Here is a 27,566-nt window from a genome sequence, read left to right as displayed (position 1 = left end):
GTATTCTTCATATTTAAATTGTTTGGCTTGTTAATAATAACTCCACACAGAGATCGCCATAAGCAAAGAAAACGTGGCGCCAGTGCGTGCTCGTCCTCGTGCGCAGGTGCACCGCTGGCACAGATCTCGAAGCGCGCTCCAGAAACTGCCAGAGCTGCCAACAGCAAACTACTATCTCGTCTGGTCAGCGTCCTGAAGCGACTGCTTTATACTCACTTTCATCCTATAAAACGTGTTGCTGGTTAGTATGAGAGTTAAGCTTCTCATAAGAACAATACTTATTTAATTTTTTAGCGTCTCTTTGTGCCGCTAAAAACAGTCGTCACTTAAATTGAGTGATTTTTTTTTTTTAGTCAGTTTTCTAGCTAGCTGATAGCTCGTGTTGCTGAAGAGCTGCGGGCTTTCTCTTTCTTTTACTGCCTATTGTTAATGACGTACCTGCCTAACTTTAAACACTTTAAACTCTTTAAACTTATTCGGAAAAATTCATTATTAAATAATGTTCCCATTTTTCTACGCGGTAATCCAAATCATTTAGGGAAATTAAGCATACGTGTCATTCTAGTTTTGCTTTAGTCACGCTCGTGAAAGTTCGTATTGATAGAGACACTATAGCAGACCCCTCCCCAAGGCCTTAGTTAAAGTAATTTTTGAGATAATTTAATTTTTACATTGCCTCTTGAAAAATGTCTGAAAAGAGAGAAACATTTAGCTCTTTAAATGTGTCTTGAGGGCAAATGATGGTAAGAAACTCGAATTTGGCACAATTTAGTGGACCCCTTTGACCCCCCCTCCAAAAAAAGTGACAGTCTATAGTGATGATGCTCACTGCTCATACTTTTTCTCTCATTTGCAGTGATAACATACCAGAGGACTCCTTTCTGCAGATGATTCAAGCTGAAGCATGATGAAAACTCCTCCCTCTGTTACCCTTCGGGTCAAACGCAAAAATGTTCGCCCAATCAGAAGAAACCTCAGCCTCAGCAGACACCGTGGTCAGAACACCCGGGGTGTGGTGTGGAGTATCCAGTCAAACCAGGGTGACCTGTATTTTACCAAAGTGCCTCAGTCAACTGTTGTCCAGCGGCAGGAAATGGCAGCATATTTCCATCTTTTTGGTAGATAGATCTAACAAGAAAGCAGGATGCGCTCAAGAAAATGTGAAATTTGGTTTAAATTCTCATATATTAACATCTGTCTACAGAGGATGACCTGATAAAAGACTTTCTAAGGGTGGATGGTTGCTATAAATTGACAGACAAGGTAAAGTTATTACTTTGATGAAAGCTACAAAACTTTGTTATGCTTTAAAGTGACACCATCTTTTCCCTCTATTTCATCAGTACCTCCTAGCCATGACCTTTGTGTACTTCAAAAGGGCCTGCTTCACTAGTACTGAATACACCAGAAAGAATTTTTTCATTGCACTGTAAGTTCAGAGAAAAGCCTGAAAATCCTGCTTCTGTATTATATTCTGTCATGAAAAGGAAACTTTGTTTGCTTCTGCTTTTATATGTGATATTTCTTGGCAAACCTACAGCCCTGAACTCGGCTTTCGCTCTCCTCCTGTAGGTATCTTGCCAACACCATGGAGGAGGATGAGGAGGAGAGCAAGTATGAAATTTTTCCGTGGGCACTGGGCAAGAACTGGAAAAAACTGTTTCCCCGCTTCCTTGAGCAGCGAGACAAGCTGTGGGCTCGCATAGAGTACAGAGCTGCTGTCAGCAGGCGCTGCTGTGAAGAGGTACACACAAGTATAATTGCCTGAGGAGACTGATAAATGGTGCTTCTCTGGGAATTTTTAAGGGTCTTGTTTTTGCTGCGCAGTGCCATTTTTATTGCTTGGGTTTAATGCCAGACATTCCATCTCTAGTGTCTGTGAGTGTGTTTTGCAGTGATGTGATTTATTTATTTTGTTATTTTTTTCTGTTTGAGCTGTATTTATTTCTTCGACCTGTCTTCCAGGTGATGGCCATTGTGTCCTCTCATTTCGTGTGGCAGCGGCAGCGTTCCGATCACCATGGCGGTGCCCAGCGGCAGTATAATGATGGCGACCGTGTCCGTTTTCCCCGTGGGCCCTATGCCTCACCTGTGTCCTGTTCCCTATGTAAGCGTGACACCAGAATAGGCCACACCTCCTCCCTCCAGAGGCTCAGCTGTGCAAATCCCAAAGGAGGTACCAAGTATATATAACTAATGCTGGTGTCTCTGTTTACTGTGTGGTTTATAGTGTAAAGAGCTGGTCAGTATAGGATGCCCAGTTAAGTTTAAAACCAACGTTCAAGAAGCCCTGCAATCCAAACTGCAGAAATAATTTCCTCTTCAACAAAAACGCATAATGTTAGTATTTTTTGCACTTGAACCTATTGTCCCACTAAGTGGATTAGTGGGATCATTCACTCACTCATCCAAATAACTGAATTCAGATGTTCCAATCACTTCTATTGCTACAGCTGCATAAAATCAATAGCCCCAGGCATGCAGACTGCTTCTATAAACATTTGTGAAAGAATGGGTCACTCTCAGGAGCTCAGTGAAGTAGTACTGTGATAGGATGCCACCTGTGCAACAAGTCCAGCTGTGAAGTTTCCTCGCTACTAAATATTATATAGTCAACTTTTAGTGGCTTTATAACAAAGTGGAAACGACTGGGAACGACAGCAACTCAGCCACAATATAAGGAACACAGGACACGTATTTACAGTGCTCATATGTATACAGATAAAGCTCTGCAGTTAAGATTTAAACTCATACCTAACTACATGTTTCCATCTTTTTTTCTTAGGGAATGACTCTTCCTGCAAGTCGACATTGAACACCTTCATGGACTGGATTAATGAGTAGAGCATCAGCGACTTCCTGTTTAAATCAACCAAGCAGTTAATGCTTCCTTTACTGGATTTAATAGCACTTTACTCTGAAGTAAAAGTCTGAATCCCCAGTTTGTCAGTCGCCTCAAAAGTCGCCCTGTGTTGGTATTTATTTATTTATTTAACTTATTGTGGACTCTGTCACATACTATTTTTCACAGATGTAAATGAGTTAAGCACTGGATGCTGTCAGTTACACAGAAGGGTTTGTTTGTAGTTTGTATTGGTGTTGTGTTGCCAGTGTGCTGTTTGATGATCCAAGACTTTTGAATTTTCATAGTCTTCATTGCAACCTGCTTCAGTACACTAAACTGTTCTGTTGCTCTTTACTCACACACAGATTCTGTATATTCACTATGCCACAGAGCCATTTTCACTAAGAAGGCAAATTTTGCATTAAAGGACAAATCAGTTTTGACTTTTTATTATCTTCTTTAAGACAGTTTATTTGATGTGTAACAATCTGTGTTCAGGGTTTCCCCACAGGTAGAAATGTTACTGCACACACTTCCTCAGTTTCACCAGGAAAGCTGAAAAAAGGCAAAAATTACACATTTAATATTTTTAATTATATCATCATACAATAACTGATACTGGGACTAGATGCGTGGTAACATCTGACCTGTGTGGCTCATTTGTTCAGGGTGAGGTCGAGCAATGTAAGGGATACTCCCAAAAGGTGGGTCGGGGTCTTCTGAAATGACAATCAAACTTGAGTGGAAATACTCAAGGGGACTCTGTGAGACTCTGCCGTGTTACTTTTAATCACCTTTGTCACTCTCCTCCGATGCCTCGCCGTCCTGACTTAGGTTTTCATCCAGGATTTGGGCTTTCTTGTTGCAGTATCGTCCATCCTTCTGAAGGGCTGGAGCCACCACCCATTCCCGGAGTGGAAGCTCTATGACGCGTTCACACAGTAAAGGGAGTGTTGAACATCGAACTCCTTCCAGCAGGTCGGTGACTTGAGTTATGCTGTGGTATATAGACACAGTTAACAGAGCAGAAAAGACCAATATTTTTAATTTCTGAAAGGTTATTTTTTCCTCATGGCACAGAAGCTGTAGCGTATTTGGTCTCCAATAAATTAGCTAATGTGTGCTGGAAATACTAGCAGGTTAGCTTTGGTACCTTCAGACAGATCAAGGCGGGCTGTTTTCTCCTGTGTCTATTCTTTGTGCCAAGCTAACATTCTCCTGGTTCTGACTTGATATGAAACATACCGATATAACAATAGTAGTATTGTCTTCATCTAATTTCAGCCAAGAGAAAAGTGTTTCGCTTCAGAAAGCAAATAGCTGTTTCCAATGGGCCCTTCTTGTGCTAAGGCCAGTTTCACAGCTAAACTATAGAAATCTGGATCTACAACAAATTTTTCTTCTTTTGCAAGTTTTCCACTTCTCTAGAAAATGTAACCAAGCAGGTAATATTACATAGTGACGAAAAAAAATGTCTAAATCTGCTGGGGTGAGAGGAATAAACTACATTTAGTTTATAAGTAGAAAATGACACGGTCGAGCTTCATACTTGGCGAGGTAGACGGCACACACAGCTCCGGGGTGGAGATGTGGAATCACAGTGGGTAAAACCAGGTGAGGGTTGATCAGATCAAGAGCAACCTGCAGTAGAAATTATCCACTTGATAATCAGATCTACGTCTAACCAATGATGTGTTCAGGTGGTGTTGTACTGATAGAAGGACAAAAAATGTTACAAATGAGGAACATTTCAACCCGACACTGACCGCATGAAATCCCCGACCAGCAAGGAGCGAAGAGGCTGTGCAGAGGTCAGCCTTGTGAAACTGGACGTTATCGGGCCACTCCTCCCCTCGTCGCAGACTCCATGATGTCCTCCAGCGGTTGTAGTTAAGCACAGCTCTCCTGTGATGATCCTCCCTGACTTCTACGCTCAGCACGCTGCCCTTAGAGCCGACTGGGGAAAACAAAAACATAATCAGGCTCCACAGCAAGCAGTTACACTTTGTCTAAATGATTTTTTCCCTGAGGAAATGTGACATCCACCACTTTCCTTCACATCACAGATTTGACTTTTATTGGTTTTCATAAAGATTAATGAGGACAGTCAGCACTTGAGAAGTTGAGTCGTTCCCTGGACAGCAGTTCAAATGGAAATTTGATCCACGCTGTCACCCTTCATCTTTGCCTTATTATAAAATCAGTTCACATAAAACTGTTCATTTAATATGTGCTTTGTGTTCATTTAATGTGTCAGTCTGCTGTAAATCTTCTATTAATTTTTACCTTATGGAAGCACAAGGCCATTGTGTTTACTTTTTTTCTACTTTTTTTAAATTTTTTTTATTTTGGGGTTTTGAGCAGAAATGTACAGTTTATATCCTCTTGTGATTAGTGTAATGAATGGGCTTATTTTGCTTAAATTTGAGATGTAGCTAAATTATTTAACCATTTGAACATTTAGTCTGTTTATGTGGGGGGATAAAAGAATTCGAATAATAACTGTAGCTTATGTTGTTGATTTATTTTAAGTAAAGCCACTTTGAATTTATAAAAACAGACACTTTTGGGAGATCATTAATTCACATTCCGGTTTGCTTTCATTTCCAAATCCCACCCTCCCCACGCCTTTCTTAGTTTTCACCTTCTCTTATCGGAACCAGACCCTCACTGAGTTCTTTGCTCACTCCAACTTCCATTCTCTTTCAAAAAATTTTGCCCAATCATATTTGAGGGTGTGGTCCCGGCTAGTGAAATTGAGTGAAATTCTTTCATTTTATCACCTGCCTGCATATCCAGATATGTCAAATGGAAGAGAAAAACAATCTGCTATCAACTTCTGTGTGTAGCGAAACTGGTGATCGTGCTTCCATATACGAGTTCAAACCTGCTTTTGACAGGAATAGAGACATGGCCCCCGATCCAGATCCTGACTCCAGGACACAGTCTCCCGCTGTGACGTCCATCATCATTAACATAGAAGCTGCATCCTGAGGAAAGAAAAACATTCAATAGATTATCTGTCAGAAAACTCTGAAGCTGAAAGGCAACTGTGTACATATATCATTCATTTACTGCTCTCTACCTTAGGGTAGGCAATTGCAGGTCCCCGCTTCATACACAGCACATAATCCTCCAAACTAGCTCGCCTTATAAAGATGGGGACCCCCCGGTGGGTCTTCAGAAACAGCCCTGCTGGCTGCCCTGCAATGTCATTGTGCAGTATGACCCCCCAGCTGCTCTCCAGACGGGCCCCTGTCTGCAGCTGGAACATCTTCCTGAATTCCACGCGCTTCTTTCTGCGATACTCTGCAACAAGCAGCTCTCCACAGGTAAGCAACCTTTCCCCGGGCAGAGCCGCCCACACCTGCTTTTCCCGGTGATGAACTGAGCCGGTGTCCAACTCTTCTGCTCCAACAGGTGGACTGTGAGCCTCATGTTCAGACTTTTTAACGATATCCTCATCCCCAACTTCTACCTGCGTGCGATTTGGGACTGATCCTTGGATCTCTGCCCCCTTATCTGACTCATGCTCTCTCAGCTGCATCACCTCAGGGCTCAATGCGTCCTGGGGCAGCAGGCCACTGATCCTCTCCAGCGGGGACAGAGGTCTCCTCTTCCTGGATGTCACCTTGGTACTCAGGCGTGAATAGTCGGAGGTGCCCTCCTTATTATCGTTACGCTTCACAGCAGCACCTGAAAAAGTTCTTGTGTCTCTGACACTTTCACTGAGATTCACAAGTAAATCCCTGTGCCGGCTGTGTCTCTGACTGGATGCCCAAATTGTCAGCGTTCTGTGCGTAAACACAAGTCTGTGGAGCGCGACTTTCAAAGCCATTGCGACATTCAAAAAAGTGACAAGGTGGAAGCTGTGGTGTCGATCCCATCCAGTAAAGAAAGCAGAAAAACCTAGAATGACACAAACAGCGTGTAGACCTGCGGATTAAAAGCCAGAGCAAAGAAACATTAAAGGCTGCTTAAATGGAACTTACGCTGTAAAAGCTTTCAATCAGTTTACATCCGTTTCTCGATAACCAGGCTGTTTACAGACTCAAGGAGGACACCATGCTGGACACTGACATGTGTACAACGTCACAATTAGGCGACTGCTGTAATGATTAAAATCTACCGGCAGAGGGCGATGTTGTAACTTATATGCCTCATTCAACTATGATTTAAAAATGTAAAATAAAATGTAATTTTGTATCATCACACCTAATTTAATATTCCAAACTTTTCGATGAATAGACTTTTTATTACGGTGTGACTTTGAACTCTTTGGATTATCTTTCAAACCGTTTCCATCGACAGTTTTCGCTCTACTTTACAAGCATAATTAATTTCACACTAAATTTCACAATAAAAATGTTTTCAACAACAGGAGATTTATTTAAATGGAGAACGAGAATCATTTTAATGAATAGAAAAGTTGAACTTACGTTAACAATTTTGTTTTATTTGGAAAAAAAATAATTCACAAATGTAGGTTTGTCAATGATGTGTATAGTATGGAAATTTGTTTCTGCCACGAGGGGATGCAATCCATAACTTGATATTTGGAGTTGGGTATCTCAAAATTTCAAGTTTATAAGTCACACAGATGCGTGATCAGCACTACTTGATAAGTTATTTAAAGCTGTTTAGTCTAAAATGAAGCATCCCACAAATTATTCTCTTAAAAACGAATTAAAAATGTATTTTTAGTTTAGCTCTGACCCCTTTTACTGGTTTATTGCTTTGTACAAGTTGAATCTATTTTGGGTTTTTATCTTTGAATTTACTTATTATATATTAGCCTGTGTTATTGGTCGGTGCGAAATAATCTGCCATTTGTTGTTAATTTTTGAATACACATGATGTTCAGCACAATAAAAGGAGGAAAAATGGGCAAACAATGAAACTTAAAATAATTATTTAATGAAAATACAACGCTTGACTTTAGTATTTTAGTACTCATAAGAAAAAATTAAAAGACGTAAGTTAGTAATTTAATGTTTTAAGTAATAACCTAAAACATTAACATCATTGGACAGCCTGTTCTACAGCTGAGAATATAAAACTGAGTGCTTGAGAGCTGTCAGTTGTAGAATTTGCAAATTTGGAACAACTTTTAAGGTGAAAATAACTTCAAACAGTAACACGTCTAAAAGGAAAATTTCTGTCTTCTTGACATTTAATTTCATATGACATTAATATTTTGAAAATTTGTGTTGAGTTTGTGTTATTTACAGCAAAAAAAGCTGTATCATTATTATTATTTATGAACTTGCATATATAAACCTGAATGTGGACATGTACACTGGATGAGTTCATTTGTTGGTGATGCATTCAAGAGCCTTGGGAGAAATTTACAGTGTGGGGATATGAGGATCCTATAGGATGATACAGAGATAAGTACCCTACAAATTGTGTTATTTATAGGTAGTTGTAAAATAAATGGGAACACCCAAGTTACGACCTATTTTGTCAGTACAAGTAAATGCATTGACCGATTGTAAAGGCTGATATTTACAACTAAGGATATGCTTGCTTTGGAGGGAAACATGAACACAGCATAAATCAACCTGCTTGTTGTCTGGAAGGAACAAGATTTCTGTATTTACGCTGCCCTACAGATATGTGGTGGCTAAAAAAAAAGAAAGAGCTATTATTTAAAATCATACATTTAATTCATTTTTATTCTATTTACCATTGATTAAAAAAGGAAGAGATATATTCTTAGCCCTGCGACAGACTGGCGACCTGTCCAGGGTGTACCCTGCCTCTCGCTCTATGACAGCTGGGATAGGCTCCAGCGCCCCCCGCGACCCTGAAAAGGATAAGCGGAAGCGAATGGATGGATGGATGGATGGAGATATATTCTTTTTTTAATTATAAACTGAAACAAAATAGTTATCCCAGTGTATATATATGTCACTTTTTTTAATGTTGAACATGCTGTATTAATAATACAGCACAATGCTACCGTGGTTTGTCTCACAGCAACATTTCTGTTTTATCTTTGATCATTTTATACGCACGAAATCGAAAAAAATACTTGATTAGTACCACTAAGACACATGAAATACAAAATAAAGAGTAGTAAGAGGAAACAGGAAACCGACACGAAACAGCAAGGAATTCTAGCGGATAGATCCTGACTATTGCTGGCTCTTGCACTGATATTTGGCAAGAGAAATGACTGTTGAACAGAGCAGTGGTTAGCTGCAAAGATTAGGTCGATAAGAACAGGGTTAAAGGTCTACTTGACTGTGGAGACTCGGCTGATGAGAAGTGTTTTTTCGGGCTAATTGCTGCACTGTAAGAAATCATAAAGTGTGAACAGTTAGTTATTGACGACTAGGAGGCAGTAACGCAACCTGAAATGTTACCTGCTGCCGGGAAAACCCAAAGAAGAACGTAATACGAAGCGAGTGGGAGGTGCTGGGACAAAGTGCGCATGTGCTCAGAGGGCCACACGTGGGTTGTGTACACCACGGCGCACGCACGCAGACGCAAGTAGCGCTTCAGAAATGGCGGCTGACGGTGGCAGTTCTTCGCTGCAGCTACCCTGCGTTTTTTCACCTAAATCACGACAGTTCTTAGCGCTGTGTGCCCAGGATGGCAGACTTCGAATTTGGAACACAGATAGTAAAACACTTCACCAGGAATACGTGCCTTCAGCTCATCTGAGTGCCACCTGTACGTGCATAGCCTGGGGACCATGCCGGACAGTCAAGGTACGTGAGGCTGTTGTTAGCGTCAGCAGCTAGCGAGGCCCGAATAAAGCCGCATTTGACAACGTGATATAAAGGAGCAGTTGTTAAATCGAGAGAAGTGTTACTTTTCAAAGAGTGAAGTTTTTACTCAGCGCGGAAGGCCCTGGCGTTTGCCGTTTGAAATGCTTTACGGAGCTGACAGACGTGGTTAGCGGCGGAGCCACGTTAGCAGCTCGCTAGTTTTCCACAGCTGCGAAGAACGCACATGTTAGTCCCACATGGTGGTCCAAGCAAATGACGAACATGTCTTAATTTCGTATATTATGGCGAAGTTAGTCTGAAAAACTCTGAAAGTGGCGACTTTAACTAAAAAAGATGTTTTTCTTTGTTTTTAAATGGTTATTATGGTGAATTAACGAGTTATTGAAGTTAGCATCAGCTCAGCGGAGCGTGCCACCATGACACTTCTAGAAGCAGGGTCCGCTAGCTGTACCTCAGTTTATCGAGGGGTAGTTTGTTAAAAGTTTGTTACGAGGCCAAAGTAAACATAAATTGGGCGCTGAAAGTACTGCAGTTTTAAATCCACGGATGATAACTGAGATTAGAAAACTAGTTTTCTGTTCTCGGATTCAGTTTTATGATTCTTTTAAATGTCATTAAGACGAGAAATTGTTTGCAGTTATTCTTTTAGCAGTCACTGTGCTGCCGTAGAATTGGTTTAATATGTGGAACGTTAGTACTAGGCACTAATGCCGCCGTATTCAGTGATGCACTGGTCCTGTTTTCAGTCCCCATACAGATTCCTGGCTTTGATTATATTTTAGTGTTGACTTGATACCAGGACCTGAAAGAAATTCTATTAATTCTAATTGCTTTACATTATGTATAATATCATCACCTTAAATATGCTTTGTGTCAGGAGGGGCCTCAGAGGAAGAAGAGGAAATCGGAGGCGGTGCAGGTGGAGGAGAAGGCAGACCTGTTGGCCATGGGCACAGCAGCTGGAACTGTGCTCATCTATAGTACAGCAAAGGGAGCATTGCATTGCACCCTGGTAAGTTTGGGACCTTACATGGTTTGCAAAGAATCGCTTCTTTGCAACCTTATGCAGGATGAAAAATGTTATGTTTTTCTTTGTATTTTTGTCTTTTGTCAGAGTTAATATTTTTTTTAGTGTTACACTCACTTTTTTTCCCCAATATAATAGGACTAGTTGTTTACAGTTGCTAACTGTGCAATTTGTGTGCCAGGATGGAGCCCACAGTGGAGGAGTGAACTGTGTCCAGTGGCACCCTGAAGAAAGCTTATTATACAGTGGTTCAGATGACACAAACATTGTAGAGTGGGACTTGCAGACTGGCAAGACAAGAAGGTCAGTAACTACTTTCTCTTTGGGATAGTTTGTTTAAACCAAGAACAAATGACCAATCACTGATCAATACATTTCCTGTAATGATAACTGGTTAAAAACTGGTTTGTTAGCCTGAAAATTATTTCTGATATTTGCTATTTAGGCTCTCTTTATTTGTTCATGCTGCAACACAGTTTTTTCAGCTATAATACAATTAGTTGCCATTGTTTTATAAAAACCTGTTTTAGGTTGTTTAATAGATATCCCTTTAAAGTCACACAATGTTATCTAGTAATGTATTTGTCAGAAATTGTCTTTGTGCAGCCAGAACTGTTAGAAAAGAACAGTCCAACACGGTGGTGGACGGTGTCATGCTCACTGTCACAGGCTTCTTTAACACATTTGGACTTGAAGTGCTTCCTACATTTAAACAAGACAGTACTTTAGAAGCATAAAAAGACATCTGTAAACACTTGAATGTTAAGAGAAGTTCTAAATACATCTATGTGACATTGCAAGTTTGTTTGTGAGAAACACTTGAAGAGTTCACACCTGAAAATCTGTTTTTCAAAAAGGATGTCACATTCTGGGTATAAATCATGTCCTTCTTAAAGTGTTTATATTTTTGACACTAAACTATCCTTCACATAGAGCGTATATTGTAATATTACCTCTTAAAATTGCACTGTTTCCAAAAGGACATTGTTTTCTTGTTTTTCTACCTGTAGAAACAACACTGGTGGTGAGAAAAGTAAGAATGTGGTTCCAGCTTAAGCATGCCTGTCTTTCACAGACCCACCAAGGCCTAAAATACACCAGCATCATTGAACGTTATACCATCAGACATTTACTATCACTATATTTCATCATGAAAGCCTCTTGTCTGGTGACAGATATATTAGCTACACAGGCACAGTCAGCAGCAACAATCATGAGCACTAATGCCACCATGAATCTTCACTTGATGCTCAGTAAAGCCCATTCGAGGTGCACAAAGTGGGTTGGAGAGTGTTTGTTTCTTGCTGTTATTAGGAGAGAGCACCAGTAAATAGTATGCTGTTGGCCATAAACTTTTTAGGTTCATCACTTCAGTAGGAGAAAGAATAATGCAGTGATAGAAAACACCAAGGTGTTTCTCACACATCACACTTCACAAGTCATGATCTTCTTTTTGTTGGTGCAGTTAGTGGAGCATTTCGTTTAACTGCTTGCATCAACCAAACGAGTTCTACTTTGGTTGTTGTGTGGCCAGCTGTCTGAAGGTTGTCAAAGTGGTGCAAGTGCCATTCAGGTCCAGCTTTCCACATCGATCTTTGCTAACCTTAAAAAGACTTCAATTTCATTCAGACTTAAATGGTTTTTCACTCTGTGCTCACTAGAGCAGTTTGTGATTTAAGGGATAAGAAAAGGGTGTTGTTGTTTTTTTCTTGCTGTTTTTAAAAGGTTGAATGGGCTGCTGATATTTAAAGCTGATCACGAGGAAAGAGGAGAGGAAAGTGCTTTAATGTGGTTTCTATGACATCAAAAAGAAAGCATGAAAAAAACTTAAACTTAGGAGATGTAGTCAGCTGCCTCTCCAATGAGTCTTTCACCCTGCAGATGAGCTCAAGCTTCACTGCCTTGGACTGCAGTTGGTCTTGTTCTTCTCTTCAGCGAGCTTCACATACTCACACATGACAGTACTCTGCCTCATGCAGGTTCTGGTTAGTGGCCTTGCTCACAGTGGCTCTCCAGAGTGGATTGAGAACTAGAAGATGTAGTCCTAAATACGGGACTTGAAATATGTATGACTGCAGGACAAGATTCTCTCTGGAGAAGCAGCTGAATGAGGACAGCTACAAAACAAAAAGTCTAAGAAATGGAGGGGGGAGTGCCAAAATGAGCCACTAGATGTGTGTGGTAGATGTTAATATATCATGGAAGCCTGCCCCGATTAAGTTGTTTTATGGGAAAAGCTAGTAGTGAACCTAAAATTGTCATCGTCTCTCTCACAGTAAGTGGAAGGCAGACCATGCAGCGGTGACCAGTTTGTGTGTGAGCCCTGATGGTAAACTGCTGCTGTCAGCTGGACACATAATAAAGATGTGGGACTTGGACACCAAGGAAGTTTACAGGGTGAGCTAAATTCCAGATTCTTTAAAAAAAAAAAAAAATTATTATTAGACATAAGTCACCTAATAAACTTGGTTTTAATGCAGATATGTTAGTCACACTCCAGAAGAGTCAGTATTGTATTATAGTGTTATAATAGTGCTTTACTTAGACCTGAACTCAGCTGTTTTTTTTGTTTTTGTCTTTTTCTTTGCAGAAGTTCACAGGCCACTCCACGGCTGTGACGACCCTGCGCTTTGCCACCACACGACCCCCTGACAGCAATGGCCTCTACTTTCTGTCAGGTGCTGCCCATGATCGACTGCTCAGTGTATGGTAAGTGCAGAGTTGATTTTAGTATGTTTGATGTTGTGTAATTAAGTGCATGTATGAAAATGCACTGCAGTCAGATTTGCATGACTTAATTCAAAGCTATCTTACTGAAGGCAAGTACGAGAAGATGGAAAAGACAAGAACTCAGTGGTGTCCTTCACACTGACGGATGAGCCGCAGCACATTGACCTCGTTACATCCAACAGCAAGGAAGAGGTAATGCATTACTTCTCCTGTATGTTAAATTACTTGCAGTCGGTCTTTAACAGGGTAAAAGATAATAACTTGAAACAGAGTCGTAGGCTCTATGTTGATAATTTTCTTAATTAGGAAATGAGAAAATATTCATACGTTTTTTTTAGCAAACGCTTAGAATTTAATGATTCAAAGCATTTGCTAAAACGTGTCTTCTGTACTGCGTTTCTGTTAGAACTTTTGTTCTTAAATATTTTTTCATGTTAGTTCTCGTGTGTGAACATTTTGGGCTTTTTTGTGTGTTTTACAGGCAGTGAGGCTGGCAGTGGTGTGTAAGGATGGGCAGTTGCACCTCTTTGAGCACTTTTTAAATGGGTAGGTTTCTAAAACACTAGTTTTATACAAGACAATGTACGGCAGTGCAGGGTAATGGGATGAAATATTTCGGCAATAAGCATTCATCTTCTGCTCAAGAGAGGCTGTGTTGCACTTTTCATTGTTTATAACATTGTTTATTACATCCAAGTGGCTTCCTACAATCTTTGATCTTATACAAATGCAAAGTGGACAGGTTAAAAAAAAATCCTGACTGCATTTATCAAACCATAGACTGCAGTAGAGCCATGGGTAGGCAGGAAAGTATGGACTGACTGCAGCGTAATAAGACCAACATTTGCATGTGCATTAACACTAGCACTGAGATTAAAAAGCTAGTAAAAGTGAGACAGCCAAAAATAAAATGATCCAAAATGATGCAGAGAAAGCAAGAGAGAACAGGGTGAAACGGAAGGGCAGCATGAAAAATTAATAAATAAATGTGTGTTTTGACACGAGCAGGTAGCAGAGTGTCCTTGGCTGAAAGCAATAAAGAGAAGAATGAGTTGCACTGCACAAATAGTGCAAACTGGAGAGCTGCCAAGCAAAATTTAAGCATAAAAAACATTAAATTCTACTCTTTAGAAAGATGTGTTTTAAATGTTTCCGATCAGAAATTCTTAAACGATACAATACATGCATTTGTTCAGTTTTTCCTTCTGGCCATCACAGGAGAGCTCACATTGTCTCGGCCCCCTTTCTGCTAATAGTCATCAAAAAAGCAGTTAGTCACTCCGTGGTGGATGAACTTGACTTTTACTTTCAAGGATCTATCAAGGATCCACCAGCCCACAAGGTGTCAGTTTTACAAGAGCTTTTATTGTTCACTAAAACGAGCACAACAATGAATGGATTTACTGTAATCTCAACATTAAGTGTCCAAGTAACCCTCCAAAAGCCGGTTGCTTTCTTGCAGCTTGTTGTTGTCCAAGTCATTGGTTGTGATGTTTGAGAGAAGACTGGCTCACAGAGGACTTTGTGTAACTTCTGTTGCTAATTGTTCAATTACACCCGTCAGCGTCAATCTCCACCCTGCAGTTTTTCAAGGTCCCTCAAAAGGACCACATCTAAAAGAGATCCTACAGCAAGCAAGCCAGACTGCCTAAATGGCCCTTTCAATAGAAAACAGACTGCTGTTCCACTTTATCTAGACTTTGTGGCACCAGTGCCATCCTTTTGAAAAATTAGTCTAGAACCCTGAAAATTGGTGCATTTGTAGCTGAGGAGCCCCTTTTCCATTAGTACCTACTCGCCAAGGTTTTCAGGGTTTTCCATTAGGTCATAATACCTGTACCAGGTACTAAAATAGTACCTGCTCAGCCAGGGTTCCAAGTGACCTGAGCAGGTACTAAAATGTGACGTCGTCAGACAGCACGCCAACGATTGGTTGGTCATTGGCACCCCTCAATGAGTTGGGAGAGTTCACAAAAAAATCTAATCGCAGTACTACAAAATTTAAAATGTATGTCACATGGATTTCAGGTTGTATATATTAAATACCACCAAGTACATGTTCAGCAATTTTGTATGCTGTCTATGCTAATGGTTGGTTTGTCCCCTCAGCCCCTGTAAGAAGCCCTTGTCACCATCATGTACGGTGCAGATGTCAGACACAAAGGAGTCCCCGATCCCAATCCCACTGCTAGCAGCGGTGCTTGGAGCGGATACTCGAACTGTGATGCTGGCGTACGGCAGCCACCTACAGCCAGTAATGGAGAAAGTGGTGAGTCTTCTGAAGGAAACCGAAATACACAATGTTATATAATAAGTAACCTGGACAGTCATGTGTTTTCTTTTTGTGTGTTTTTTGTTTGTTTGTTTTAATAGCCAATAGGACAGTTCTTTCCTCTTATACAGGAAAAATTTCAACTAATTTACAGTCTTTATTTAATCTGGGAAATTTAATGAAGTAAGTAGATGTCCTGGTATATCATCTTGTACAGTATAATTAATAAAATATACTTTTTTTTTTTTTTTTAAATCTACACTGGGTGCCCTTCCTGGCACAGCCCCAAAGAGATTTGTGTCTCCTCTAAGGATCAAGTTGGGGATCTCTCGTTTATTAGGCAAACACGTAAACCACTATACAGAAAATGGCAAAACATCTGAAGTGGAATTCATGCTCACATTAACACCACAGTCATGCGTGGGCTACCAGTAACCTGATAGGAGCTGCATGTTTTAATGAGCACCTTGATCACTTGAACAAGAGTCATGGTAGCATTCTTATTGGACCCCATTAAACTATATTAAAATATTACTTTAAAGACTACATCAGTATGAATACATGTACTAGAATTAACAGATACACACATGTCAGTACCTGCCTAGTGTCTCTACAACAAAGTTTCTTTAACACTAAAAACGGTGCTTGTTTTGAATAGGGCCATTAAGACCAATAACCTCTACAAATACCATTATATGTTGACAGCTCTGTTTCTAATTTGCACTGTGATGCATTTCATTAATTCCAAGTTTGGTCCTTCACTTTCATAAAGTGTATGTGAGGGACATGGGTAGGTCAAGCTTGGTGTCTATACCTTCTAAAGCCGTAGTCTCAAGATTGGCCAAATTCTCATTGGTCAGACAATCACTAGGATTAGTTTCAGAACAAGAAAAGCATGGCATCATTAGCCTTACAGGGTTGGTCAATAATTCTTTGGCAGCGCAAGAACGGAGCACCTGTGGAAACAGATTTGGGCTTTGTCCATCAACAGGAGACTGCTAGAGCTGATTTGGTTCATTTGAACATTTACTACACATTTGTCCAACGACGAGGAGGTTAAATGTCTCACAGAGTAGTGTAGTGAAAGATAAACTTATGCTGAATAGCCCTAAGACTAAATATGTCATTGTGCCCTTAAGATCTGCAAAGGCCACAAAATCCACACTTTACATAACACGATTTTCACCTCTTCATCATTTATCAAATATTTGTGTGTTTACATCCAACTGTTCTCTCTGAGGAAGCTGCATCAGGCTGTGCACTCACCGGGTGAATTTCTTTAGGAGCACAGTAGAGAGCTTTTTGTCGTGATTTTATAGTTGCTTTTCTTATTACCATTTTTTGTTTCTTTTAGAACTACTTTTATCCTTTGCTGTTGGTTGATCCTCTCCAAACAGAATTTCATTGCGTCTTTCTACAAATAGAGAATGTTAATTCTTAAGTAGTGAGCTCAAATTACAAACGCCGTCATCTTCAAAGAGAACATCTGTGTGGCTGCGTTCTCTTAAAAAGGCTGGCCAAACAGCTGGAGTAAACTTTGCAAAAAGGCAGCAAGGCACATCTCGTCCGGCTCTAGGGTCCAATGAAAGTATTAGTTATGGCAACATTAAGCTGGATGATCAGTGTTCTCTCATTTAAAATAAAAAAATGATTTATTGATTAGAATTGTTTATTTTTGTTCATGACATGAAGTCCATAAGTTATTCATTAATATTTCATGTGCTGCTATCACCATTTGATGTAATTATAGGCGGGTGCACACATGTCTCTGGTTATCATTTCATTCTAAAATGTGATGTTCAAATGATTTAATACAATCCAAGTAATTGCCTTTTATCTTTGTTTATAAGTCCTTTAGGCTGATAAGGCTGCCAGTAGCATGTACCTCATACACTGGCACATTTTGTTAATTAAGAGATAACATATAAATGACAGACCACTGATTTAACAGATTACTGCATATCTCACGTCTGAAAAAAGGACTTGGAGGTGATGAGCGCCTGACAGTGTACAGCTGATAAATAATACAGTGTTGTTTTTGTCCGTAATATTCATCAGGTTTGCTCACACTTACCTGTCAACCTTCTTTCCTCTCATCTGTGCAGGAGATCAACACAGCAGAGAGACATGTGTGTTTGACCCGGGATGTTCAGACCACTTTGTCCCTTTCCATGGAAACCACAGTCTCCAAGGTAACAATCAAGTCTTCATTTTCTTCACTATGTCAAGAAGACTGGTCTGGACAGGTTATTTGCCAGTCCATGTGCACTCTAGATAAACTCCCAACAGTTCGAGCCACAGAAGTGGAGGGTGAAAAAAAAAATTATGAAATTGCTTCTTCCAGGTGAAAACTCCAATTGTGAATGCCAAGAGCAAAGTGCTGGTCCCAGGACTTCCTGGTCACAAAGCCCCACTTAAAGGAACCTCACAGGGATCAGAGAAGAGGAAAAAAGACACAGACACCAAAGAGGTAGGCTCAGCCTCCGGATGAGTGCATCTGTCAGTCTCTCTGATTCTGACAGCTTTTTGGCTTCGGCCCCAAAACGACTAAATGAGCATAAATGTCTCCACCACATTGTTGGCTCAGTGATTAGTCACACACCAATCAGTCAAGAGAGGCTGTTAATATGGGCTCAAATTGTGGTCATAAATATTTTGTACTTGTAAATCAGTTTTGTACTTGTGAATCAGGATTTGTATGTGTAAAAAGAATTTGTGTGCATAAAAAAGATTTGTGTGTGGACTTAGCCAAAACATACCTGTGAAACTCTGCTCTCAAGTTTCAAGTTACAAGTACAAATTTTGACATTGGTCAATGTCATGTCAATCACAAATTTAACTGTCCAATCAGAGAACAGATGGGTTTGGCTGTCGATGGGGCGCTTTTTTGAACTGCAGGTCCTTGAAGGGTAATACAGTTTGAAGCTGGATGATCTCTGTATAAATATCCGATAGCAGCTAGGTCCCCTAACTTTCAGTAGCTGTTGAAAGGATAAAGTTGTGGTATATCAGTGGTTAGAAATACCATTATTACTTTAGGATTAGTTTAACACAAAGTCAGGGCTGACCCGCGACCATTGCTGTGAGTCACAGTGCGCAGCATAAAGGTACTTTCACATCGGACGCAGCATGTGCTGCTAATGCTAACTGCTAACTAAAAGCCAAGGATCCAGAATTTGTTGCGCTGGCTGCTGGGCTCTGTGGGTTTTTGCGGCAGCGCTACCTGTACTACATGCACCTGCTCCTTGTCGTTTCTATCTCTGACTTTATGTCCTCTACAAGAGTTTGTGGGAGGTTTTTTGTTTTTTTTTTTTGTTTTTTTTTTTTCCCAACCTTCAAATGTTCAATAAAAATAAAAACTCGGACCACCACAGACTGTTTTCCTTCGTGGTGATGAAGGAAAACGCTGGGCTGGGATGTAAAAGGGCATTTATTCCCTCAGGACCTGAAGCTCCATAAAGCACCCCTCCAATAGCCAAACCCATCTGTTCTCTGATTGGATTGTTAAATTTGTGATTGACATGACATTGGCCAATCAGAAGAAAGGAAGAAAAATAGTGTCAAAATTTGTACTTGAAACAACGTTTCACACGTATTTTTTGGCTAAGTCCACACACAAATCTTTTTTTTTACGCACACACAAATTCTTTTTACACATACAAATCCTGATTCACAAGTACAAAATATTTATGACCACAATTTGAGCCCATATGTTAACAGGTGATTTATTATGAGAAGGACATTGTTACAGTGAAAGTGCATACATCCTCATCCAACCCACTCAAAAGCCTGTTTGCATCTGATCATTTATCATTCTGCAGTAGAGGGTTTCTTTGTTTTTTCTTAAAGTTTTGCTTCCTCATTCGACATTGTTCATTCATTTGAAAGGTTCAGAAACTCTCTCAAAGATTAATCACACTAAAATTTATGCATATGTGGTATTTTAAGTGTTATAGATGTTTCTGTTTTTGATGTAGTTTTGGTACTAAACTCTGTTTTGAAGTTTGCAACCCCCCTGGCTAAAAGATAACTCTGCTTCTCTGCAGATGTCAATAGCAGAGCGACTTGGTGAAATTGATCTGTCTACAGTCTCTGAGAAAGGAGCATCTAAAGGGACGGCTTCGTTAACGACAGACAATTTTGCAGTTCTGCTGGTGCAGGGCCTGGAGAGCAATGATGCTAGCATCCTGAACGTAAGTTCTCCTTACAGAGTCTGATGAAAGGCTTAAAACTTTGAGGTTGAAAACAATCTCAGTTGATTCCGGTGATAAAATTCAATATCAATCCCCAAAACATCTTTCAAAAAAATCTTTGAAACCATCTGTGAAAGTGTTGACTTTGATCAACTTCCCACAGTAATGCGAGGTGAAAATAAATGGAGCCAATTCTTCTGGCACATCTTGGGTTTTACATTAACTTGTTCTGTGCAAACTTCTTTTCCCCCCTTTGCTCCTAAAGAAAGTTTTCCAGACTCGCAAAGAGATGGTAATAAAGAAGACGGTGGCTCGGTTACCCCTCTCTGCAGTTCTACCATTAGTGGAAGAAGTAAGTGTCCCCTTTATGGTCAAAAAGCAACATTTTGTGTTCCTGTGAAGGGATGGGATGGTCAGGATTTTTCAGCTTTCATCAACTTTTTAACATTTATATCAGCACCTGGTAGTACATATTAGGCTCCACAATCAAAATACAAAAACTAGACAAATGTTGCACAACCTGTGTGGCATATTAGAAGTTTTTGGCTCTCAGTTTTTTTTTGTTTTTTTTAATCTTTGTGCCGTAGCATCTAAGAGCTAAGAGTCTTGAACTTCCCATTCCTACTACAAAGCTACATTAACCTGCATCTATGTTTTGTCCTGTTGTCAGGATTTGTAAGTAAACTCATGTTAACTGGAGTTTTTAATAAACCCCGTATCTCCTCTGCAGCTCACGAAGAGGCTCCAAGGGCACCCGTTTACGTAAGTGAAAGCTTGACGGATCAGCTCGGCATTTAATTAGCTTGAGTTCAGTGTTTGTCCACATCAGACATTAGTCACTGATGCAGTTATTTGTACCGCTGCTTTTTATTCTGCGTGCCTCTGGCATATGGCATCATAGTGAGTGCTGCAAGAATGAGGCCAAAACTAAGAAGTGAGCTAACATCTTGGAACTATGTTGGTCTCATTAAACATTTCATTAGATGATCAACACAAGCTTAAGACATTTTTGCTTTTGTGCTACAATACACAGAATGCACAAGTAATTCCTCCCATGTGAATTTTAAAGTTAAGGTGTAATACATTAAAGGTGTTTGCTATCAAACATCTAAATGAAACTATGGAAAACTGTTGGGAGAGTTATATGGAGGTTGAAGTATTTTGATTATAGCATAACATTGGCATTTTACATTTATGCTTCAAAAATGTTTGTAGATTATCCTGCTGAACAAAATATTCAAGTGAAACCTTAGTATCCCACAGAGCTTGTGGAAGAATTGCTAACTAACTGAAAGGTGAACAAAAATCACTGTCCCTGCCTCACTCCGAGTATGAAGCTGGCCTGCTCCCTTTGCTTGACAGCATATACATTTGTTCTTTCTTACAGGGCAGCCTTAATGGTACGGTGGCTCAAGGCTGTACTTATGCACCACACATCATACCTAGCATCGGTGAGTTCACTCTGCATGCACTCGCTTTAATTCCTGCACTGTCATTTGTGTAGTGACACACGCCAACAGTGCTTATTGATGCATAAGGCCAGAAAGCAGCCATTCATATTTAATGAATGCATATTGGGATGTAGATTCGTGTTGTCTGACCATCAGTGTGGCTCTGACTAAAAATATCCTCACAAGCAGGAGGTGCTTTGATTGACATTCAGCTTTCCAACCTGCTGTTCATACCACTCTAAACAAGAGGAAAACTAGCTTTTTGTTGACCCTTCTGCTTCCACAAAACAGCTGGAATGTCATTATAATTTTAAATGTAAGCTGAAGCCTGGCTTGCTTCATGTAAATATCACCTGAAAGGAATGGTTAGCAGAGGAGACAAAGCTTTGGCAGAAGCCACTTTGGGTGCTTTCTTGTTGTCTGCTGAAATGTTTTTACCTTCAGCTGATCTATCTGTGTATCCAACAGCTGCCAGACCTTGTTACCCAGCTGGGAGTCCTTTATCACATGATTGAGAGCAGAGTGAAGATGTTCCACAAGCTAACAAAGCTGGATGGGAAGCTTTATCTCCTAATGACACAGGTAAGTGCCAACATATGCAGTGTTGTGCACAGTATCATTAGCTTTAAGTATTTTCAAATGACTGGATTTTGAGTGTTCGAGGGGTGAGTCGTGTGTCAGGGACGACTTGGATGGCTTCCCTCACGAAGCTGCTGTGTTTAGCGGCACCCTTAAAATGCAGAATGTCCTCCCTGCTCACTCTTGTTTGACGTTTAACTGTGAAATACATCAAATCCAGGATCCGGTGTGAGATAGAGGCATGGTTTGTATTTGAGGACAAGTAAAGGATGAATATAGTGAATTGTGTCAAAACAATAAAAGCCTAATGCTTTTCTGTTTAGATTTATTTAGAGAGGAAAGTTTGAATGGAGTGGTTTTTTTTTTCCCCCTTTCCTGCAGTTATGCTCCTGTAGGCAATGTCAGTTATACATTATGTTCTTCCAGTAATGTGTACATAATGAAGATCCATTTTACTAGTAAATATTACAGCTTACTCCTTGAGGGAAAGACTTCTTTAAATAGGCTGTGTATAAATAACAAATGTGCCGATGTATGCAGAATGATTGTGTTATGTTTCAACCTATTATTGAGTAGCTGCACAACATTTGTGTGTAGATTTGTAAAGAAGCTTTAAACATTGGAAACATGTAACTGTAGTAACAAAAATGACATGATAAAATGGAGACTAGGCTGTCCAAAACAAAGGGTCTTTCCTTATACATACATTAGAAATGCGACGCATCATTCAAATCAGTGTTTGAGGACGACAGTCTGACTTCACAGGAGCTTTCTTTATCACACAAAGAACGCATGTCATTGTCTTCTCCCCACTTCTGCTCGTACACACCTGGGAGCTGTGAGGCTGTGAAGACGCAGGCAGAAAAGTTTGAATGTTGTTTCTAAACATTTGGTGACTGCTTTGAGAGCTCCAGGTGATCGGTTTTGTAAAACTGAACTCGGCTTTGTATTGTTCAGCGTTTGATCGTGAAAGATGCTCTATTTATCCCTCAGGAGAAATTATTTTGCCACAGCAGCCTTAAATGCAAACCAAAAATCCCGGAACTTAAATTACCCAAACAAGATAAGAAAGCAGACAGATTAGACTGTGTAACTACACTGTAACAAACAGATGTCACACTATGCATGTACAATTTTATGCCGATATGAAAAAATTGCATCCTTTAAGGCTATTTTTCACAGTCTAGTAAATAATCAGCCAACTGTAAGGTAGTATAAGAATAGGTTGCATATAGTTGAGATAAATATATCCATAGCAGTGTGACATTTCTCTCAGACACAGCCAATCAAGCAGTCTGATCTTGGATACACCAGAACAGTTTATGCTATTTGTATCCATAATAGCTCCTGAAAGTATATAATGAGCACTCTGGCAGTGTACACTTTCAGTAATAAGATGACGTTTGCTCATTATGGCAGTTTCTTTATGAGCTGAAATGGAAGGGTATAAATCCCAATGTGGCAAAAACATGTGCACACACTGATTTGAGTTTAGTTTGTAGGTTTCTGGTGCTGGGTGTGTTTGGTTCTTTTAGTTTTGTTTCTTTAGTAAAACCAATAAACCCCCCCCCCTCCCCTTTTTTTTGTCTAGTTGTAATTACAAACTGCACACATAGTAATGCTGTATAAGTATGTGATATTGAAAACTGTTTAAGTGAAAAAACATTTTTCTTGCAGATAGAACAAGAAAACATGTTTCAACCATGTATTTTTAGTCATGTTTTTAATGTTGAGTTGAAAAAAAAAAGTCTTGTGCTGTATCTAAAACTGTTTTCCCTTTCACCACCAGATGGCGACAAGTGACAGCAGCAACGTGGTTTCAGATGTTGACCACACAGCTAAGCTGGTCTATGAAGACGGTAAGTGTTTGTTCTTCTGTTTAGTTTCACTAACCTCCCCAATCCCACCTTTCTCCTCTCAAACTTACCTCTCTTGTGGCATCAGTTCCTTCAGATTTCATGCAGATCATTGTTACCTGTGAATAATGCAGTCCATCGAGCAGAGGGTGTGGTACCTAGCTGTATTAAAATAATCATTGTTTTTTCAGCCTGTACTCTATCTCTTGTACATTTTCAATGGGTGATTGACTGGATTGACTTCTTGAAGGTGATGGAGTGCAACAGGTCACATCGATGCCCTGCTTGAGTCTCCGCACTGCTACACTATTGTCTTCTCATTATTTTGACTGGCATTCATTATCTTGTCATTTCACCTCAACTCATCTGGGACTCTGGCTGAAGACTGCGCTGAATCGGTTAAGATTTATGAAAACAGCGTTGGCCATCATGCAGCCACTCTTGGCAATGCATTGCACGGAAACATGACTCCTGTTGCCTGGCAACCTGACCGGCAGCGTTCAGATCCTCCCCTTTGAGGGAACAACAAGGCCCCGCTCTGTTCGCTCTCATTTCTCATTACCGTACTGTATAAAACGCTTTATTGAGCCACATAGAAAATTGGCTTTCATGAAATAATTAACCTGCGCCTTGAGTTCCAATATCCTCGTCAGTGGTCCAGGATGTGAAGGTTCATTGAACAAATAAAATAAAAAAAAGTTCATAAAAGAAGCCGCTGAACAGGAAGCAGAACTTTGTTCGTAGTGTCAGGAATGATGCTGTGCTCTGAGCTTATTATGGGTCCAACTTGGGAATCTGACAGGAAGCTTTAAACTGCCAGACTAGTCAGAAACAGGAATGATTAAGCCATCTCTCTGCTACCTAATTGTGTTAATTGTTGTTTGTGTGAGTAACATTAATTATACATTGATTAGTCCCAGGCACGATGCAGATAACACTGCCAGTTAGAAAATTGTATTTGTCATTTTGTTACATAAAATCTGCATTTTCACAAGTGGCAAAACTCTTTAAAAAAAAAACAAAACAAAACAAAAACAACTTTTTTATCCCTGGCTCCAAACACACGCTCACAGAATGGCTAAGAGCAGCGGTCTCCAACCTTTTTTGCGCCACGGACCGGTTTATGCCTGACAATATTTTCATGGACCGGCTTTTAAGGTGTCGCGGATAAATACAACAAAATAAAACTAGTACTGGTGCAGAAAAAAATAAGATTTATTCATAACACACGTGAAAAGACCCAGGAAAACAGAGTTAACGATAAAAAACGATAACAAAGTAACGCTAAAAACCAATAAAAACCCTGAAAACCATACATTTCACACCCGAGCCTCAACTCTCGCGGCCCGGTACCAAACGGCCCAGGGGTTGGAGACCGTTGGCTAAGAGCATCTTACAAGGATGATCGTGCACTTCAATTTGTGTCCACTTTTCTTTACATGGTTTGTAAAATGGAGCTTTCTTTAATGTCAGCTGGCGTCATTACCGAAGAACTGACCAGCTTCTCTCACTACTTGGCCTTTTAGACTGTACATAAAAGATGGATGAAGCTAAGAAAAATGCTGCAGTACTGAATTGCCTTAACCCTTTGTTCTGGGCAGCTGGGGACAATGGCTCTTGAACTTTATCTTACTTAATCTGACCTCAGTGATATCTTTTCTGACCAGTTTATGGTCTGAGTTGTTCATTTCAGTTCATGAAACGGAATGTTTATCTTTTAAAATATGGTAATTGAGTCAAATAGGAGGATAAAGTCGGGTATGCTGCCCATTTGAGAACCCTTTGATGGACGGCTAAACAAAGGTATTTGAAACCATTAATCAAATTCTTCAATAATGCAGACTTTGCTGTGTAACTGTGCAGCATCTCATCTCATCGCATTGTGAATTGCAGGAGAGTGTCAGATGCTGTCTTGCGCTGTTGAACACTTACATACTGTAAAAGCATTTAATGGCTTATTTTATAAAATCCTGAATATAACTTGATGTAACCATGTTGACATTGTGCTGTTGTAATTTTTACTTACCGAGGCTTTAAAAAGCATCGATTTTTGTTTTTTAAAATGAGGCAGCAACCCTCTTTATGATGTCGCCCTCGCAGTGTCCCATATATTCACGGTGATTACTCCTGCCTGGTTTTACTGTTGGACAGCATGTAAGCATATTTACAGTTATGACATATAGCAGCAGAGTGTTTAGCGAGGTCTGTAACCAAGCCTGGCTGGTCAGTGTGCAGGCAGCAGACAGTGGCTGGCTGATATAATGGGACAGATAGAACCATCAAATCATAATGACCTCCAACACTCCTGCATCATAAAGTTCATATTGTTGTCACAACTAAATGGCCCTGCTGTAGTGTTGAAATGCAAATACCTTCCTTCACTCTGTATGAAATGTAAAGAACTGAAGCATGAAACACTTCCTTCCTTCTTTCCTTCCTTTCTTTCTTTATTACCTTTGTGGAAGGTTTGTGTTTGTGTGGAATAAAAACTTGTTTGGCTTTGTCAGCTGAATGATTTGTTTTCCTTTGCCTGCGCTTTTCAGAGTCATCTGATGAAGATGAGGCATCTGGTGATGAAGGTCTTCCCGATGAAGACTCTGATGTAAGTTAGACTAGAAATTTACATTCTTAATGAACTGTTTTTCCAGCTCTTCCTCGTGCTATTTTTGCACATTAAGGCAGTGTAAATTTGATGAGACACAGCAAACAAATATCAGCCAGTGCCATCTATGACTTTGTAGAAGCTTTGCAGATATTAGGCAACACTGGTGCTGGGAAGGAAAACAAGTAGATTAGTACCCCTCATGCTGTCAGGCTGTCCATTTCTGAGTTAAGCTGAAGTCTTATATTTGTGTCCTCAGCACTGGGAGGAGGATGAGGCGATGACAGAAGACAACCAGGAGGAATCGGAAGACGAGGATCCCGGCAGCAGAACAGAATCCAAAGCAAACGGCGAGGAGGATATGGAGCGTGAAAACGAGAGTGAAGAAGAATGAGAACACAAACACCAATCAAACATAAAACGGACCTGAAAGAGTTACATATACTTTCATTTTATTTTCATGCATTTGATTTTATTATTGGAATAGAATGCAATTTTGCAGAATCAAGGGACACATTGAAACGAGGCCAGATGGCCCCCCTGCCTCGCTGCAGCTCGATTCAGCCGTGGGTTTGGAATTGTCGAGCTTGTCTCTAAAAACTGAAAGTTCCTCGACTGATTTCGTCCATCTGCACTCCGACTTTACACCCCGATGTGTTTGCATTGACTGCCAGGCTAATTTGGTTGTGTTTAGTTGACCTACGTTCTTGAACCTGCATTCCAAATTTGATGTCATAATGTTAAAATGGTATAAGTATGCATGTTCAACTTTTCATTTACAGCACTGTGCGATCGGTTTATTTTAACTCAACTCTGTAGGCTATTTGAAACACCTGCAGAAATGCAAACACGGAGCAGGAGTGGAGTTTGGATGTAGCTCCCCCCATCCCGGGGTCTGTGTTTGTGCAGCATACCAGAGGTGGCATTGCCAGGCAGGACCATACATCATGTCCCCCGCAATGTAAATCTGTATGTACAGTGAAGTGTTTGTATGAGCTCTTCCCTCTACAGCCACCCCCAGAAAACCTTGGGATTAAATGAACTCCTGTAAAGTCTCCTAAATGCTGTTTATTTTTTCTTTTTTGTTTTTTTACCGCCTTCAGATTTGTTTCAGATTTGCAGCCTTCTCGTTTTTAAATGTGTTCTTTTTGTGTTTTAATATCAGGACATGTCTTTATGTCCACTGCCTACCACCCATAGTGACAGGGGCAACAGAGGACAAGAAATTGTGAACTTTGCTCGAGTGGGTGAATAAATGGGTTTTCAAAGTG

The 27,566-nt window shown here is 40.2% G+C and overlaps 3 protein-coding genes across 6 annotated transcripts; 2 read left to right on the top strand and 1 right to left on the bottom strand.

The window, feature by feature from the left end:
• The first annotated feature begins 74 nt into the window (after positions 1 to 74).
• On the top strand, positions 75 to 3,293 carry spdya (speedy/RINGO cell cycle regulator family member A). Of its 2 annotated transcripts, none has more exons than XM_026151668.1 (7): positions 75 to 183; positions 857 to 1,118; positions 1,205 to 1,263; positions 1,344 to 1,429; positions 1,573 to 1,744; positions 1,966 to 2,176; positions 2,786 to 3,293. In XM_026151668.1, exons 2-7 carry the CDS (start codon positions 905 to 907, stop codon positions 2,842 to 2,844), a joined length of 801 nt encoding a protein of 266 aa, XP_026007453.1. In that variant the 5' UTR covers positions 75 to 183; positions 857 to 904; the 3' UTR covers positions 2,845 to 3,293. The 2 variants fall into 2 exon arrangements, with proteins under 2 accessions (XP_026007453.1, XP_026007452.1); XM_026151667.1 differs by having other exon boundaries at positions 75 to 241.
• On the bottom strand, positions 3,279 to 9,361 carry trmt61b (tRNA methyltransferase 61B). 3 transcript variants are annotated; one of them, XM_026151664.1, is made up of 8 exons: positions 9,217 to 9,361; positions 5,931 to 6,781; positions 5,733 to 5,835; positions 4,612 to 4,802; positions 4,395 to 4,486; positions 3,640 to 3,842; positions 3,493 to 3,564; positions 3,279 to 3,400 (listed from the first exon to the last, which is right to left on the bottom strand). In XM_026151664.1, exons 1-8 carry the CDS (start codon positions 9,284 to 9,286, stop codon positions 3,366 to 3,368), a joined length of 1,617 nt encoding a protein of 538 aa, XP_026007449.1. In that variant the 5' UTR covers positions 9,287 to 9,361; the 3' UTR covers positions 3,279 to 3,365. The 3 variants fall into 3 exon arrangements, with proteins under 3 accessions (XP_026007449.1, XP_026007450.1, XP_026007451.1); XM_026151665.1 differs by having other exon boundaries at positions 3,493 to 3,561; XM_026151666.1 differs by lacking the exon at positions 9,217 to 9,361 and adding an exon at positions 6,838 to 6,964 and having other exon boundaries at positions 5,931 to 6,754.
• On the top strand, positions 9,300 to 27,566 carry wdr43 (WD repeat domain 43). The gene is made up of 18 exons (XM_026151663.1): positions 9,300 to 9,564; positions 10,463 to 10,597; positions 10,794 to 10,915; positions 12,889 to 13,009; positions 13,203 to 13,321; positions 13,432 to 13,534; positions 13,824 to 13,888; positions 15,452 to 15,611; positions 17,720 to 17,806; positions 17,959 to 18,084; positions 19,661 to 19,807; positions 20,073 to 20,159; positions 20,538 to 20,569; positions 21,195 to 21,258; positions 21,727 to 21,840; positions 23,627 to 23,696; positions 26,237 to 26,295; positions 26,555 to 27,566. The coding sequence occupies exons 1-18, from the start codon at positions 9,358 to 9,360 to the stop codon at positions 26,687 to 26,689; spliced, it is 1,953 nt and encodes a 650-aa protein (XP_026007448.1). The 5' UTR covers positions 9,300 to 9,357; the 3' UTR covers positions 26,690 to 27,566.

Source organism: Astatotilapia calliptera, chromosome 19 (assembly GCF_900246225.1).
Source record: "Astatotilapia calliptera chromosome 19, fAstCal1.2, whole genome shotgun sequence".
NCBI lineage: Eukaryota > Metazoa > Chordata > Actinopteri > Cichliformes > Cichlidae > Astatotilapia > Astatotilapia calliptera.
The sequence above is the reverse complement of the archived record's forward strand: the minus strand, read 5'-3'. Positions and strand labels throughout refer to the sequence as shown.

What these genes read in the sequence shown, in the direction of transcription:
- spdya (XM_026151668.1), top strand. Translation starts at nt 905, where the DNA reads ATGATGAAAACTCCTCCCTCTGTTACCCTTCGGGTCAAACGCAAAAAT. An exon ending in AAGAATTTTTTCATTGCACT is followed by an intron (nt 1,430 to 1,572) that starts GTAAGTTCAGAG and finishes CTCCTCCTGTAG; the next exon opens with GTATCTTGCCAACACCATGG. An exon ending in GCAGGCGCTGCTGTGAAGAG is followed by an intron (nt 1,745 to 1,965) that starts GTACACACAAGT and finishes CCTGTCTTCCAG; the next exon opens with GTGATGGCCATTGTGTCCTC.
- trmt61b (XM_026151664.1), bottom strand. Translation starts at nt 9,286, where the DNA reads ATGCGCACTTTGTCCCAGCACCTCCCACTCGCTTCGTATTACGTTCTT. An exon ending in CTGCAATTGCCTACCCTAAG is followed by an intron (nt 5,836 to 5,930) that starts GTAGAGAGCAGT and finishes TTCTTTCCTCAG; the next exon opens with GATGCAGCTTCTATGTTAAT. An exon ending in TGTGCCGTCTACCTCGCCAA is followed by an intron (nt 3,843 to 4,394) that starts GTATGAAGCTCG and finishes TATATACCACAG; the next exon opens with CATAACTCAAGTCACCGACC.
- wdr43 (XM_026151663.1), top strand. Translation starts at nt 9,358, where the DNA reads ATGGCGGCTGACGGTGGCAGTTCTTCGCTGCAGCTACCCTGCGTTTTT. An exon ending in CAGACTGGCAAGACAAGAAG is followed by an intron (nt 10,916 to 12,888) that starts GTCAGTAACTAC and finishes TCTCTCTCACAG; the next exon opens with TAAGTGGAAGGCAGACCATG. An exon ending in TGGAAACCACAGTCTCCAAG is followed by an intron (nt 17,807 to 17,958) that starts GTAACAATCAAG and finishes TGCTTCTTCCAG; the next exon opens with GTGAAAACTCCAATTGTGAA.